This window comes from Schistocerca nitens, chromosome 4 (genome assembly GCF_023898315.1).
Source record: "Schistocerca nitens isolate TAMUIC-IGC-003100 chromosome 4, iqSchNite1.1, whole genome shotgun sequence".
Classification (NCBI taxonomy): domain Eukaryota; kingdom Metazoa; phylum Arthropoda; class Insecta; order Orthoptera; family Acrididae; genus Schistocerca; species Schistocerca nitens.
The window spans coordinates 701,710,904-701,728,503 of record NC_064617.1 but is presented as its reverse complement, the minus strand read 5'-3'; the positions used below and the strand labels follow the sequence as shown (position 1 = coordinate 701,728,503).

General features: G+C 42.6%; 1 protein-coding gene across 1 annotated transcript in view; it reads left to right on the top strand.

Moving 5' to 3' along the window:
* LOC126253122 (signal recognition particle receptor subunit beta) overlaps window positions 1–17,600 on the top strand; it is a 70,310-nt gene that overhangs the window by 18,079 nt on the left and 34,631 nt on the right. Inside the window, exon 3 of the mRNA XM_049954247.1 lies at window positions 4,910–5,049. Coding sequence (XP_049810204.1) covers window positions 4,910–5,049 — 140 coding nt within the window. The remainder of the gene's footprint in view (window positions 1–4,909; window positions 5,050–17,600) is intronic.

Genomic DNA, 17,600 nt, shown 5'->3' with positions numbered 1-17,600 from the left:
TCACCCATGACTATTAAATTTTCGTCTCCCTTCACTACCTGAATAATTTCTTTTATCTCGTCATACATTGCATCTATTTCTTCATCATCTGCAGAGCTAGTTGGCATATAAACTTGTACTACTGTAGTAGGCATGGGCTTTGTGTCTATCTTGGCCACAATAATGCGTTCACTATGCTGTTTGTAGTAGCTAACCCGCACTCCTATTTTTTTATTCATTATTAAACCTACTCCTGCATTACCCCTATTTGATTTTGTGTTTATAACCCTGTAATCACCTGACCAAAAGTCTTGTTCCTCCTGCCACCGAACTTCACTAATTCCCACTATATCTAACTTTAACCTATCCATTTCCCTTTTCAAATTTTCTAACCTACCTGCCCGATTAAGTGATCTGACATTCCACGCTCCGATCCGTAGAACGCCAGTTTTCTTTCTGCTGATAACGACGTCCTCTTGAGTAGTCCCCGCCCGGAGATCCGAATGGGGGAATGATTATTAAATGCCTTTGCTACCTGTGGCTCATCATTTATAGCCTTCCCATGTAAGTCAATAGTGATGTTTTCCTGTTCTTCAGCCAGTTGTCCTGTCTCTTGTTTCACTATATTCCATATAACCTTAAGTCTGTTGTCTGATTTACTGGTTTGTGACATGATGTGTGTGTTTCTTGATTTTAATGACTTTTCTTAGTAATTTTAGTAGTTTTTGTAGTGTGCAATTGCTGCATAATCTCTACTTGTTCTTGCCAACAGATACAGTTCCATTTTCCTTTCACATGATAATTCAATCCATCTTGTGATCCATGGTTTTTTACATGGCTGATTGATGTCTTGGTTAGTTACGTGGAAGCTATTTTCGAAATAAAAGATATGAATTTATCATGGAATAGTTAAAACTCTACATCAGCATTTGTATCGTTATTAACTTCATACCAAGTTATTTCTTGTAAACTATTTTTCAAAAACATTTGTATGTTGTGATTCATTATTCTGACTGATTTCCACTGAGAAGTATCTATACTGTAAGGCACTATCTCATTTACTCTAACTGTGCATCATGATCAGAGGTAGCATTTGTTACTTGATATACAGTTGCTTCTTTCCTTGGAGGTACATCAGAGAAAACATCTGTGAGAGCATACACCCAATTGTTCAACTGTGGACTAAACTCCACATATTTGCAGCTACCCACTGCCAACAGCAGTTCTGGGCACCACCCTCGTGGGCGACAATCTGTACTGATGCTGCGGTCATTCTCGAATGTTTCATGGTATGCAGTAACAATCACTCTAATTTACTAACCCAGAAATGCATGGTAAATTTAAACTACTTACCCCCTCCATGCTGAAAGCTTTTCCATTTAGTGAATGGGAGTTCTACAGTGCTTGTTCAGTGTCAAGAGACAGTCCCTGGACTTGATAAGTCTACAATCAGATGCTTAAACACCATACCAATGACAGCATTAAACGCATCATCAGGTTTTGTAGAATTATTTGGCAGCAAGGGGAGTTTACTTCTTATTGGTGGGAGGATATTATTATTTCTGTTCTGAAACCAGAGAAATTTTGACTAATTGCTGACCAGTCTCTCCAACAATGTACTGTGTAAATTATTTGAAAGAAGCTGCCTGGAAGTCAGAGGATGTTAATCACAATTTCAAAGTGGGGTTTTGGGCAGACTGGTCCACCACAGACCAATTTATTGACCTCAAATTTGCAGTGCACAAAGCTTTCACACATTGTCAACACCTGATTGCTGTGTTCTTTGACCTGCAGAGCACCATCAAATCCTGTCTATACTGCAAGACTGGGGCTTCCGGAGCCACTTAACCACTTTTATTCTGAATTTTCTGTTCTGGATACAGATAGGTTCAACCCTGAGCAGGCAATATGTACAGGAAATAGGGGTCTCTGAGGGATCAGTTCTGAACATAATTCTCTTGGCGATCGCAGTCCTTGGTACTGTAATCGTAGTGGTCCCCATGGCCTCACTAAACATAACTCCCCCTGCGTATTGTGGAGTGTGGGACTGCAGCTGGTTCATGAATTGTAAAATTAATATTCCAACAGCTGTTATTTGTATGGCTTTTTATTTAGGCTACCAGTTGCAACTCGCCAATAGTCACCTTCAGACCCTGTGGCATGAATAACAAAAAGCATCCAGTTGTAAGTTATATAACAGGGAGCCAATACTTGCACATTGTTTCTGTAGAAGACTTCATAAGCCATCTGTGCTATTGACACACATTAACACATGGTTATCTGACTGTGTACTAGCGCCCATGGACATTTTGCTCTTGTCATTTCCTGATTACGTGGAAGTCTTGATTGCTTGCCTTCCATGCAGATGGTGCACAATTCCGGTGTCTTCATATCTTCAATTTTCATTCCCTCCACATATTTCGGAAGCACCTTCAGATGTGTAATTAAAGGGTCCTAATCTTTGATGCCAGATTTGCAGTGTCTCAGTAAGAAATTCTGTGCAGGGGTCTGTGGTGAATTTCAAAGTGTACATTTTTGTCTCATTTTTCTTTGCAGTGGAACTATCTTTTCAGTGGACTGTTGCCTTTGAAATGGATCCAGTTTTTGCAACATTAATCACTACTGGTCTGTCAAACATTTGCATTTTATCAGTGTCGTTTTACATCATTCACAAAGTGTTCACTCACACCACAGTCCCAGTACCATGAAAATGATACATTGAATGCACCAATTGAAAAACTACATGCATCCAAACTCACTGAAACCCCCTTGAGATTCACAATTTACTGAATTTACAGAGCCTTTCTTGTTTTTGCTTACTTTTGTGCCCATATTCATGACAGGTAAGTTATTTAAAACTAAACTGTTTCCCTCCACCTGAACTGTGCTTCTCACTTTCGCTGACATTTGCAAATTTGTTTTTTCCTATGAGTTTTTCCCACAACTGAAACTCTGTCTGTATGTAATAAACACTGTAGTCTGTCCCAAGTGTACTGGAGGTTTCTTCTTAGAATCTGCATGTTTACAATACTTTTGTGACCTATGAGCCTGTAGTGGATCAGTGCGTGGAGTGCGGAAACCCATCACAGGAAACAGCATTCACACTAACTTTCGAGCGTTAGCTCTTTTTCTAGCATTAGCAAACATTCTCGCACGCAACCACACAGACACTTAAATGCACTTTGGGTGTCTTTGTGTGTGAGTGTTTCAGATGTTGTTATGTGTTTGTGTGCTCCGTGCATTGATCCACTGTAGGTGACTGGTTGCGTTTCCTTTATTTTATATATTGCTCCATCCAGGAATTTCCGTTATTGTTAACTTCAGATTTTCTGTAGACAGTTCCTTGATTGCAGGTACAATGGTGTTGTATCCTCATTGTGGCATTGTTAATAAAAGATGGCACACAGCATAACTTTCTTAAACTGTCGCACCTATCGACTAAAGATCACGTATAATCTTGTCAAATTCTAAGAAGCGCTCACTCAGTGTACTTTTTACTGGACTGAATTTCAATTGTAGTAACTGCTTACATAGAAGTAACTGACTGGTGATGTTTTTTCTTTCAAATGTGTCACATTAGTTTTTCTACTTTTAAAATGCACTGTCACAGTATTTTACGTATTCCAAATGTTTTGTGAGTTGTTTGTCATTCTCAGTTTATTCCTTTGCCATGTCACTGTCCAGAAACTTTACTCTTGTTCTTTGTGTTTTTCTGCAGTGACAACCAACAAATCTAATTTTGTGTAGTGTTCCTCACATTTGAAATTCTAAGTTTCCATAATTGTTTCCATCGAAAAGTGGAAATACGTATTTTCTTTCACATTCTTCTGACCGCTGTTGTTCGAATCTGAAAGTTTCTTCCATTTTATACTGTTTTGTAGCATTGCCCCTATGCATTTGAAATGAAGTGCAGGATTCAGAAATTTACCTGTATATGACCATTATTTTGCATTTATCCATTTTTAAAGATAGCTGTCATTCCGTATATAAAGTAGAATTACTGTAGAGGTTATTATCTATGTTCATACAATAATTCAATTGTGATGTTTCCCTGTAGACGACATAACCATCAGTGAATGTTCGTAGTATGCTGCTAATCCTGACTGATAAAGTGTTGGTGTGTGTTGAATATAGTAGTGTTCCTATATGCTTCTTGTAGGCATTCTGGATGTTAAGTTTATTTCTGTTGAACATTTGTTGTCTAGGATAATATTTTAGATTCTATTAGTCTAGCATTCTTCCAATTAATTGCTTACTTCAGAAGAACCGTTGTGTAATTTTATCTTGATTAGCATTCAGCAGTGTAGAACAGTGTTGTACATCTTTTAGAAATCAGGAAAAACAGAATGTAACAAACATTTTCCATCCAGCACCTGAAGTGGGCGCCTAGATCCATGAATATCATTTTGAATCCTTAAAAAGCAATGTTATTATGACTAAGTGTGGTATTTATTTACACACTGCTTTATAAAGAAAATAAAGAAATATTTGGTTTGTAAAGTAATAGGTGTCAGTTACACATTTCACCATATTTTTATGTTATTCTTTGCTTCACTTCAGTGTATAATTTTATTTAATATTGTCCTTAATGAAATTAAAACATTCAACTTTCAATAATATTTTATTTGTACTTGAAGATTTAATAAAAATGTATTATGGTGGAAAACTTTTTATGGAGCTGCAGTGGGGGTACAATGTAGTCAGCAAGGACAATGTAGCTGTGTAGCTATATGTGTGTTTGTGTGTGTTCTCTCAGTTAGTTCTGGAGGAGGACGTCTTCCAAATGCTAAACAACATTTTCAGTCTTGCATGTGGTCTTGCCGAATATTCTGATACCTAAGCTATACAGTAAAATTATTTTAAAATGTTGCTGTGATTGATTAGTTTTCAGAAATAAGCAAATATTTATTATGTCGCCTTTGTTTTGCAGAGCTCTCTAAGAATTGTTGATATTCCTGGACATGAAAGACTCAGGGCAAAATTCTTTGAACAGTATAAGCCAATAGCAAGGGGAATTGTGTTTGTCATTGATTCTGTGGCATTCCAGAAAGACATTAGAGATGTTGCTGAGTAAGTAATAACACACATTCATATTATACTGCGGTAGCTTTGATGCTGCCTTTAAATATTAACTACATATTGACACGTAATTGCACATTTTTCCTGTTGAAAGTGAATGCTGATTAATTTTTCAGTTTTTTTTTTTTTCCTCCAGTATTTACTTGTTATCATTTCACTGGCCATATTTTTTATGGGAGTTGTTCCTGCTTATAATAGGCATTTCATTGAACTACTAATGTACTTATACTTGCAATGTGTGTAATGAAACTTTATTGAATATTAATCAACATAATAATATTACAATGTTGTGGAGTGTACCAGAGAGTTCTGTTGGCCAATTGGACAGCTATATGCAACATTTATGTAATTGGCAGCAAAGGAAATAGTGCTATTGCTTAGTCATACATTCTCAGGGTTGCATACATTCTGTCATCTCACTGAGGTGTGATGGAGGTATGCCTCTGTGAACATGTACTGTAACGTGTCTATGGAAGTAGATGCTGCTTAATGAAGATCACTAACGCATGCTAGGGCAGTGATGTTCAAACCTATAATAGCCAATTAGAATGCTGGTTGCAGAAGAAATTTTCAGCACCAGTACAAGGCAAACCAGAAGTTGTGCATTAACCCTCAAACTTCTTCACAGTGTCACATGAAGTAAGGGTATCTAACACTGGCAATGATGATCCATCTGTCAGATCAGGACATTAACTTTATTATCTTCCTTGGTGTTATTTGAGAGCTGTGGGTCATGTTGTGGTATCGTGTCTCATTGTCTCCCTTCTGTTGTCACCACTACTGCCAGCACAAAAATCAACACTAAAATTCCACATGACCACATCAGAGGCACCTAGATTCAGCACTTACCATGCAACATTCCCAGATAATGAAAGGAAAGTGCCAGTCCAAGTATAGAAAGGAATGATTTATAATTAGGCAGTTGAATCTACTACATGGGATCTTCTAGCCAACAGTGGCATGTGGCTTGAACTTAAGTTAGATATTGATGTGGGAGAGTACTTGTTGAATATTCTGTCAGGTACGGTGTTTAACAGGACAAGATCAGGGTGTTGTATCACAATGATCACAGATATCATTCATGTACTTATTTTAGAATGTATTGCAAAATAATTTATAAACATTTATGTTGAAGTACTTTTAGTTGTATTCTGCTTACATCTGAAAACTATCAGGCAACCTTTTACAACAGAATACTGATGGTTTTTCAGTCACTGCATATTTATTGAACTCAACTGATGAATGCAAGTAGCAGTTGTGAATGCTTAAGAAATGTCAAGAAAATATCGAAGAGCTACAACAAGAGAGAAGTCACTTATTTTGATACCTCTCTATCATTTTTGGATAACAATTTTTAGTTTTTAGATCAGCCAGAGGAGAAATTTTCACTATGCAGCAGCTTGGCTTTTGGCACTTTATTCAAAAATATTTCATCATTCTTTTGTGTCCTCGTGAAAGTATGACACCTTCTGCTTTTGACACCCTTTCCATTATTTCTTCTTCTTCTTCTTCCTCCTCCTCCTCCTCCTCCTCCTCTTCTTCTTCATACTTTAATGTATAACTTTTTATTCTCTAAAGTAGATCCACATGAATTCCTGAACTAATTTAATCTGAGAACTGAAGCATATGATGATTGTTTCATGAAATTTATTTTGGCAACCATAAGACACTTTTATGTTGATTCAGATAATTTTGACCACAGCAAAAATTTAAAAAAGAAAGCCAAGGGCTAGCCATGCACATTTTAAAAAAATGCCAGCTCTGCATTTTGATTGGCACCTTCCATTTAAGAAGAATGCAGTGTACCAAAGCACAATCTGTTTGGAAGCTACAAAGTGATCTGTGAACATTTCCTTTTTTTTTTAGTTGTGAACTCGAACATAATATTGCACAGCTTGTATTTGTTATCACAAGAAAAGAATGTTATTTCCTTCATATCTCTCCTGTCATGCCAATATAGGTAAATCAATTATATACAGGGTGTCCCATTAATCTTGACCACCCTAAATAACTGTTTGTCCAGATGCAAATTACAAAATGTTTCAAGCAAATGTTCTTTAGCTGTCACGGGGACATCAATCAGCATGATTGCCTTCATTGCAGCTTTGTTTTTTTACAAAGATGTGAACAGCGGTATGACTCTTTTTAAATTACATCCTGTATTTTTTATTCAGTAATTCATTTCCTCTCCTAAACACCTATTCAAAAATGTATCACAATGTACCATTCACCAAAACACAACATTATTAATTACACAACACAACATCGACTTCGAACCCAGGATCACAAACGTGTCCACTTGCTGGAATTGCAGAAAACAAATTAAAACCGAGTAAAAACATAACACAAAATTTACTTTGACTCTCCTGTACCATTGCCCAGGAGAAGAACATTCAAAGGTGCTCAAAGTGGTGACCCTGGACACCGATACACTGGTGCACTCATTGAATGAAAGAATTATTTACTGCTTCCAGTGTTGCCTGCTGAAGAGAATTACAAGCAAGCACGTTACATTCCTGCATGTGCTCTAGAGTTGTTGAAATATCGCAATAGACAATGTCTTTAATGCATCCCCAAAGAAAAAATCCCAGAGGATTTAAATCAGGAGACCTAGCAGGCCAAGTAACTGTTCCTTCCCGATCAATCCATCTGGCAGGATACCTTTGGTTCAGAACAAGATGTGCACACAAGGCATTACGTGCTGGACATCCATCATGTTGATAAAACATAAACATTCTGGTCCTTAGCGGCACTTCATCCAGAAGAGGAGGAAGAATTCATCTGAGGAAGTTGGCATACACTGTGCCTTTTAGACTACCATTGATGAAATAAGGGCCAATAATTGTAGTACCAAACATCCCACAGCAGACGTTTACTCTCCATTGACACTGATGTTCCACCTGTCCAAGCCATCGTGGGTTGTCGCTGAACCAATAATGCGTGTTCCTTGTATTTACCTGTCCTTTGTTGGAGAAGGGACATTCATCAGTAAATAGAACATTGGAGAAGAAGTTTGGGCTGGCAAGGATTTGCTGCTGTGCCCACTGACAGAACTATACACGATTCTGGAAATTATTCCCGTGCAATTGTTGTAGGTGTACATGGTAAGGATGGAACTGATGACATTAAGAATATGATGTACACTGGTTTTAGGAATGCCAATCTCATCTTCAAGCTGTCGTGTGCTCGCATGTGGATTCATAGCAACAGAAGCGAGAACAGTAACTTAGGCAGCTTTGCCTGTGCGAGTGCTACGACGATTGTGTTGTCATGGGTTGAAACTTCTTGTTTCCTGAAGCATCGCAACAAGACAAGAAAACATCCATTGGGAAGGTGGGTTCTTGTCAGGATATCGCTCTCTGTACAGTTCCACTGCGTGCATAGCATTTCACCTACCTTCAACAGCAACAATAAAAGAAACATTATGTCAATGCAGTTTGTAAGGAGGACAGCCTTTACTGTATGCCTACTCTACACAACAGTATTTAAAAGGACTAAGCTACTGTACTAAATGTACCCATACATAAGAAAGCAGTATTGAAACTACTGTCCTGCTAACTTACATTCCCCATAGATGAGTAGCATTTCTACCTTCTCTTCGCTAGTGTACATTCTACTCACATAACTCTTCAACTGATGATGGTTGATGGATTGACAGGTGTGCTTCCTACTTATGTTCAGTGAATGGTACCCTGTGATACATTTTTGAATAAGTCTTAAGGAGAGGAAATGAATTACTGAATAAAAAATACAGGGAGCCATTAAAAGTCCACCGCTGTTCATATCTTTGTCTTAAAAAAACACACACACACACACACACACACACACACACACACACAAAGCTACAATGAAGTAGAGATGGGTCGTTCGCAAACTAACAGGTCCAAGGGAATGGTTCACCAAGATTAACAGAACAAACAAGGAATGAATTCTAAGGAACAGTTTTTCATAGTTCACTTCGGTCACGGCTTTCTACTTATAGTTCCCGGGAACGGGAACCGGCCGGTCTCGTTCCTGCAACGGCACATCAACCGGTCTTGTTACAGCCTCGGTCCTGTTCCCACATGTCTTGGTCCCGGTTGTGGCTTTCTACTTATAGTTCCCGGGAACGGGAAACGGTTGGTCTTGTTCACGAACGGCAGGTCGGCCGGTCTTGTTCCAGCCTTGGTCCCATTCCTGTCTGTCTCGGTCTCGGTCTCACTTGGCCCGACTCGTCCTTCACATGGCCACTCATTGCAGTTCCCCTGCCAACTGCTCATAGTTAGTTGAGTATCGAGTTGTTGTTGTTCATTTTGTTCACTTCACATGCCCATTCTAGATCTGTTTCAAATCTTTTTTGAACTCTGAACTTCTGGTTCTTTTCATATTCTATTCAGCGTCCACGACTGGTAATTAAAATGTATTTTGTAATTATGTAAACTACATAAAAATTATATGGTATGTAATACATAGATCTTTTCGGGTAACAAAACGGTGTATTAGCTTACTTCACTATTTCGATAAACAGCAGAAGAAATACTTGTAAAAAGGCAAGATTTTTTTTTTTTAATTACACATGCAAAAGACGTCAGCACGGCACACACGAGTGGCCATTTCCCGTCTTTTTATCCAAGGTAAAGGCGCATGTTCATTGTTATGGAAGGCAGACCAACTTACAACTGAATGAAGCCCTCACTTCGTAATAGAGTGTATGGTGTCACATTTTGTAAAGAGAATATGATAACTCCTACAATATTATTTCAGTGGCACAGGGTGGTGCACGAAAAATCGGCCCCGAGTACTAGACTGCTCATTGTCGCTTACCAACCGTCATCTATTGTTTCGAAGTTGTTTGCATTAGCTTCGCTGTCTAATTATTACGTGTTTGTTTATTCTACTCGTAGCGGTCAACAAATTGTGCATAACTGGTGAGCAGTCTGTACTCGGGGCCAGTTTTTTGTGCGCCACCTTGTATTATTTCACTGCGATTAGCCACATAATGCTACAGTTGGCTAAATGAGATGTTTTGCAGAATCACAAAAATTACAAGTGTGTGAGAATTACTCCGGGGGGAGGGGGGGGGGGGACAAGTCACCCTCTCCGCGCCTTCCATCTTCAGTCACCTATGCTACTAACTTTCAATTTTTCATAAGAACCAATTACCAAGCACAATGAACAGTGAAAGAGTAAAAAGGAATGGTTCCCAAAAAAGAGCGATCACCAGTGAACTAGTTACCTAGTATGAACGACTTTGCCCATCTCTACAACGAAGGCAATCGTGCTGATTGCTGTCCCCCTGACGGCTAAAGAACATTTGCTTGAAACATTTTGTAATTTGCATCTGGACAAACAGTTATTTAGGGTGCTCAAGATAAATGGGACACCCTGTATATTTACGTTCTGTACTGGCTGATAATTAGGTTCTCGTAATCTAAGAATAATTGCTGTGAGTTTCTTGCTTACGCAGTTGGTTGCCATCTGCCATATTTTTCCTAATTGAACAAGTAAAATAGTTGTGAATTATAAGTGGCTATTTAGTGCTTGCCTATTGGGCATACATTTTGCTTAAACAGCTTATTTGTAGCATGCTCTCCTGATGCCTGCCCCACTATTCGGGCTGGTTGTGCATTTACAGAATTTCTTTTACTGTTCAAAATACACTCCACTGTAGCATATAAATTAACTTTTGATTCTGCTACAAGAATTAATATACTTAATTATAAGAAATGATAAATCATGTATGTGAACACAGATTTATTGACAGTTACATCAGCCAAATTTGAACTCGATGACTGCCTACAACGAACTTCACTGAAAGTACTACATGATTCACAGTTTTAGTGGCTTTTATTTTTACATGTAATAAAAGCATAATCATGGTGCTCCTTGCATATTATTTGGAGGCCTTGTAGATATAACTCAGCAGCCACCCGAAACTATGGTGCATTGCTCATTGTCTAGTGTACTCGTAGCTCACCCAATTGGTTGCATAATGTCCCCTCTCCAGTATCCAGGAGCCTCTGAATCACATGCAAAATCACAAGTACCCTTCTTCTACCATACTTAAATACTAGTATATTACATCAAGCCAGACTTGATTAGGTTGGACTACAGTTATTTATTATACTTGACTTTCAACACCATCCCAGAATCAACTAGTACATAGATATTAGTGCTATATTTTCTTTTGGTTTACTGGGATTATATATTTTCCACTTAATCATTCCATCTCCCTGTCTACTGTAACCTTTTTTTTGTACTGTGTATGATTTTGCAGGGAGACAGAATGGCAGACTAATACTGTTAAGAGACTAAAAGAAAAAGAAAAAAACCTATTTCTAATTTTCAGAACTGTTTGTTCATGATGGAGAAAATGGGGATAGGTTTCAGAAGGTTGGGAAGATGGAGCAGATCACCCAGATCCCCAGATGATGGAGACCTATCTGATGTGAGGACAAAAGGAGATAAAGATGAAAGAGGAGGCATCAGAGAAAAATTTAGAAACTTGTTCACAAAGTCCAAGGAAAAATTAATTTTGAAACAATGTGCTTTTTTATTCGTCTATTCTGATTATCTGGATAACCAGTTTTCTGAATTTTTTGAGTGATAACAGTGTTCCACGCTGACTGTCATTGGCTGAATTAATGTTCCACGCTGACTATCATTGGCTGGATTAAAAGACACTGCCTGGAAAAAAAGGGAAGCACCCAGAAGGGAAGAACAACATGAAATTAAACTTTGAATTGAGAGGTTACATCATGTTATTTCAGTGATAACAAAGTAGTCAAATTTACAAAGAACTAGGCAGTAAGAACTCACTTCCAATATGACAGTACATTCCCTCTTGTCTGGATGGATGCACTGAATTGGTTCAGAAGGGTGTCGTAAAACTGTTGTAGCCCCTCGTGAGGCAAGCTGGCCCACAACTGCTGTAAGTGGTCCTGGGGTATCCTGTATATTGGCACTGGGAAAGAGTTGACATCTGAGCTGGCACAACACATTCAGTCAACCCCCCAGGGGCTCCACAACTCTTTTGTGGATACGTGAGTAGCGAGCACGGGACCCCGAGCTAATGTGGCCCTCCTTCCTTTCCGGGCTGCATACCCTCCCTTTCCGCATCCTTCCCTGTCCCCCATCTTCCCCCCACCACCACCCCCCACCCCCCACCTCTGGCTCTTTCCTTTCCTTTCTCCCCCTCTGGGAGTATGGTTTGTGCCTACGTCCGGAGACGGACGCTTGAAACTGTTACAAATTCCTTGCTTTCTATACTTGCAAGTCTTCGTCCTTCCTCTGTCCTTCTCTTTTCCTTCCCTCTTCTCTTTTCTCCACTGCGGCGTTTGAGATCCCTCTTCTTTCCTTTCCCTTTCTCTTTTTTCCTCCCTGTGCGTGTCTGAAGGCCGACCCACGCACTTCCATGCGTAGCCAGTGACGGGGTAACGCGTAATTCCCCGCCCCCGGGTAGACAGGTAGGACACGTACGTACCCCCTGGTAACGGCCAGGCCCAGGGAGGGGTGATTACCTGAGCTGATACCTTCCGAAAGTGCCGATTGGTCCCTCCGTCCGTTTGTTGGGAGGTGTGACCTGAGGTGTGAACAATCACCTAAGGCGGGAGTGCCCTCAGAGAGGGCCCCCACAAGGGAGGAGCGCGCCATCGGAGACGCCGGTAATCATGGGGGATTCTTCCGCAATGGTTTCCTCACCTTCCACTATGTCTGCTCACAAGCGTAAGTTCACTGAGTCTCAGCCACAGACAGTTCTTCCATCGTTGCCACAGTTCCTTGTTGTTTCTCGGTCTGATGAAGGTCACGACTTCTCCACGGTCAACCCTTTCATTATTCAGAAAGGTGTTGACGCAATTGCATGTCCTGTAAAGTCTTGTTCCAGATTACGGAATGGCACCCTGTTGTTAGAAACAGTCAGTGCCCTCCAGGCACAAAAATTGCTGCGTACCTCACTACTACACACCTTCCCTGTCCGGGTGGAACCGCACCGTACTTTAAATTCCTCGCGTGGAGTCGTTTATACACGCTCCCTCGATGGATTGTCTGACGAAGAAATTCAGCACTACCTATCTGACCAGGGCGTAACGGCTGTTCATAGGGTTATGAAAAGGGTTGACACGAACATCATTCCAACCCGCACTGTCTTCTTGACATTTGACAAAGTTCAACTCCCATCGAAAATCAAAGCAGGCTATGATATAATTTCCGTTCGCCCTTACGTCCCAAACCCTACGCGTTGCTATCGGTGTCAGCGGTTCAATCACACCAGCCAGTCCTGTTCCAATCCGGCCAAATGTGTTACGTGTGGCAAGGATGCCCATGAGGGTGCTTGTCCACCTCCATCCCCTCGATGCATCAACTGTATGGGTGACCACGCTGCTTCCTCTCGAGATTGCCCCGTTTTTAAGGACAAAAAGCTCATCCAGGAAATTAGAGTGAAGCTTTGCTGCTCGAAAATTATTCGCCAGTCGACAGCCCACCGTCCCTCAGACAGGAAAATACAGCATTGTCCATGCTTCTCCTCGGCCAACAAAGGAGGCGGCCACGCAGACTTCCGACCTCACCTTTAGTACCACGGTCGTCAGATCGGCCAGCGCAAAGATCGCTCGTTCAACCTCACCACTTTCGCCTGCCCACTCTCTGGCTCACCCTTCGTCGGGTTCTGCTAAATCTCGAGCCCAAAAGTCAGACACCAAGACTTCGAAAAAAGAGCATACTCGTGAAGAGTTTTTACGTACCACAACTTCCCAACCATCGGTTCCTCCTTCATCTAAACATCATACTTCCAAGAAGGCTACAAAGAAACCCAGTTCCTCTCCTTCTCCGCCAAGGCATGTCCCATCTACAGCACCACCTGGTGGAAATCGCCCTCGGCCGTCTTCTGTGTCGCCGAGGCGCACTGCTGACGGCCGATCGACTGGCCGATCGCTGGTGGCAGGAGCTGCTCCTGACCAACCTATGATCAGGATCTTCTGCCTTCGGCTGAATGCCATTCCATGCTGTCGGTCGCAAGCTCTGAGCAGTCGTTGAGTTGACAGTGACCTTGGTCACATTCCTCCATTTTCTTTCACCCTATGTCCATTATCCACTGGAATATCCGCGGTATTCGAGCCAATCGGGATGAATTGTCGATCCTCTTGCGATCCTACTCGCCGGTCATCTTCTGTCTTCAGGAAACAAAGCTGTGTCCCCATGACCGCTTTGTTCTCCCTCATTTTCAGTCTGTCCAATATGATCTCCCCTCTGTTGAAGGCACTCCAGCACATAGAGGACTCATGATTCTTCTCCATGAAACTCTCCATTATCACCCAATCCATTTAAACACTTCCTTCCAAGCTGTCGCCGTCTGTCTTTCCCTTTCCGGATACACGTTCTCTCTTTGTACTGTATACATTCCATCGTCCACACCAATGGCACGAGCTGATCTCCTTCATCTTCTTGGTCAGCTTCCACCCCCCTATTTGCTGGTTGGGGACTTCAATGCCCACCACCTGCTTTGGGGATCTCCACATCCTTGTCCACGTGGCTCACTATTGCTAGACGTCTTCCACCAAGCGGATCTAGTTTGCCTCAACACTGGGGTCCCAACAGTTATGTCTGCCTCCACGACAAATTTATCTCATTTGGACCTTGCGGTCGGTACTGTTCCACTAGCTCGGCGCTTCGAATGGTTCGCCCTTGATGATACACACTCGAGTGACCACTTTCCATGTGTCCTTAGACTGCAGCCTCAACTGCCATACATGCGCCCGCGACGCTGGAAGTTTGCCCAAGCTGATTGGACACTTTTTTCGTCTCTAGCGACATTCGATGACCGTCTCTTTCCCAGCGTCGACGATGAGGTCACACATATTACCGACTTTATTCTTACAGCTGCGGAACATTCAATACCACGCACCTCCGAATTGCCCCGGCACCCCCCAGTTCCTTGGTGGAACGAGGCATGCCGTGATGCAATACGTGAGCGGCGACGTGCTCTCCGCGTTTTCCGCCACCATCCTACTTTGGCCAACTGTATCCGCTATAAGCAGTTCCGAGCGCGATGCCATCGTGTCATCCGCGATAGCAAGAAGGCAAGCTGGAAATTCTTTATTAGCTCATTTAACACCTTCACTCCCTCCTCGGAAGTTTGGAGTCGGCTTCGACGGTTCTCAGGTGCGCCTAGTTTCTCCTCGGTCTCTGGGCTCACTGTTGCGCATGACACATTAGTGGACCCCGTCGCAATTTCTAACTCGTTGGGTCAGCACTTTGCTGAGATTTCGAGCTCTTCAAATTACCCACCAGCATTTCTCCCGAAGAAACGTGCAGCGGAAGTGCGACCTCTTGCTTTCTCCTCTCAAAATCGCGAAAGCTACAATACTGTTTTCTCCATGCGGGAACTCCAACATGCACTCTCTTCTTCTCGCTCCTTCGCCCCAGGACCGGATGGTATCCACGTCCAAATGTTGCTGCATTTATCAACCCATAATCTGCGTTACCTCCTTCGCCTTTATAATCGAATTTGGACCGACAGTACTTTTCCCAGACGATGGCGGGAAGCTATCATCGTTCCTGTTCCGAAACCTGGAAAGGACAAACATCTCCCCTCTAGCTATCGCCCCATTTCTCTCACGAGTAGTGTTTGTAAGGGTTTGGAGCGTATGGTTAATTACCGTTTAGCGTGGTGGCTGGAATCCCACAGTCTTTTAACACCTGCCCAATGCGGATTCCGAAAGCATCGTTCTGCAGTTGACCATCTTGTTGCTCTCTCCACTTATATCATGAACAATTTTCTCCGGAAACGCCAAACAGTAGCAATATTTTTTGATCTGGAGAGAGCATACGATACCTGTTGGAGGACAGGCATCCTCCGCACACTGTTCTCTTGGGGCTTTCGAGGTCGGCTGCCCCTTTTTCTTCGCGAATTTATGGCAGAGCGCACATTTAGGGTGCGGGTGAACACTACTCTCTCCCGTACTTTCTCCCAAGAAAACGGGGTACCCCAGGGCTCCGTGCTGAGTGTTGTACTGTTTGCCATTGCCATCAATCCAATTATGGATTGTCTCCTTCCTGATGTCTCGGGCTCCCTCTTTGTGGACGATTTTGCAATCTACTACAGCTCTCAATGGACCAGCCTTCTTGAACGATGTCTTCAAGGCTCTCTCGATTCCCTCCACTCTTGGAGCATCGAAACCGGCTTCCATTTTTCTCCCAGTAAGACCGTTTGTGTTAATTTTTGGCGACGTAAGGAGTTTCTTCCGCCCTCCTTACATCTAGGTCCTGTCAACCTTCCGTTTTCAAACGTCGCTAAATTCTTGGGTCTTATGTTTGACAGAAAACTGTGCTGGTCCTCCACGTTTCCTATCTTTCGGCTCGCTGTCTGCAATCCCTTAACACCCTCCGTGTCCTGAATGGTACCTCCTGGGGAGCGGACCAAGTGGTCCTTCTCCGCCTCTATCGCGCCTTAGTGCACTCGAAATTGGACTATGGAAGCATAGTCTACTCCTCTGCTCGGCCGTCTATTCTTCGGCGTCTCGACTCTATCCACCACCGTGGATTACGTTTAGTGTCCGGAGCTTTTTACACCAGCCCTGTGGAAAGCCTTTATGCTGAGACTGCTGAGCCTCCGCTGTCCAATCGGCGAGCAGTCCTTCTGAGTCGTTATGCTAGCCATCTGTCTTCCATGCCTGCTAATCCAGCCCATGACCTTTTTTTCGATGCCACCTTTGATGTAGGGTATGCAGGCCGCCCCTCTTCCCTACTACCACCGGGAGTCCGCTTCCGTCAACTGCTCCATTCTCTTTCCTTCCGCTTTCCTAAAACCTTCTTGACAACTTGGGGTACAGCACCGCCTTGGCTCCGTCCCCGGATTTGCCTGCTCCGTGACCTTTGTTGATTTCCCAAGGATGGTACCCCTTCACTTGTTTATCGTCGGGCATTTGCTGCTCTATGTGCACAAATGACGGACGCCACATTTATTTACACTGACGGCTCGAAAACATCGTTAGGTGTAGGGAGTGCCTATATTGTTGGTGACACCCCAAATCACTTTCGGCTTCCCGACCAGTGTTCGGTGTATACTGCGGAGCTTTACGCTGTTCTCCAGGCTGTCCACTACATCCTCCGCCATCAGCGGATACAGTACGTTATCTGCTCAGATTCTCTCAGCTCTCTCCTCGGTCTTCAAGCTCTTTATCCTGTGCACCCTCTGGTCCACCGGATTCAGGACTGTCTGCGCTTGCTCCACCTGGGGGGCGTCTCGGTGGCGTTCCTCTGGCTCCCGGGACACGTTGGTATCTGTGGAAATGAGGTGGCCGATATTGCAGCCAAGGCTGCAGTCTCTCTTCTTCGGCCAGCTATTCAATCGATTCCCTTCGCCGATCTTTTAAGCAGCGATCCTCCCCCACTCTGTCCCCACTGCTCTCAGCTGTGGACGGTAAGACACCTTTTAATTGAGTGCCCCTATTTTAATCCGTTACGCTCCCGTCTACAGCTATTGCCTGATATATCGTCGATTTTAGCAGATGACACGCGCTCAGCCGACCGTGTTCTCGAGTTTATTAGTGCCAGTGAAATGACGT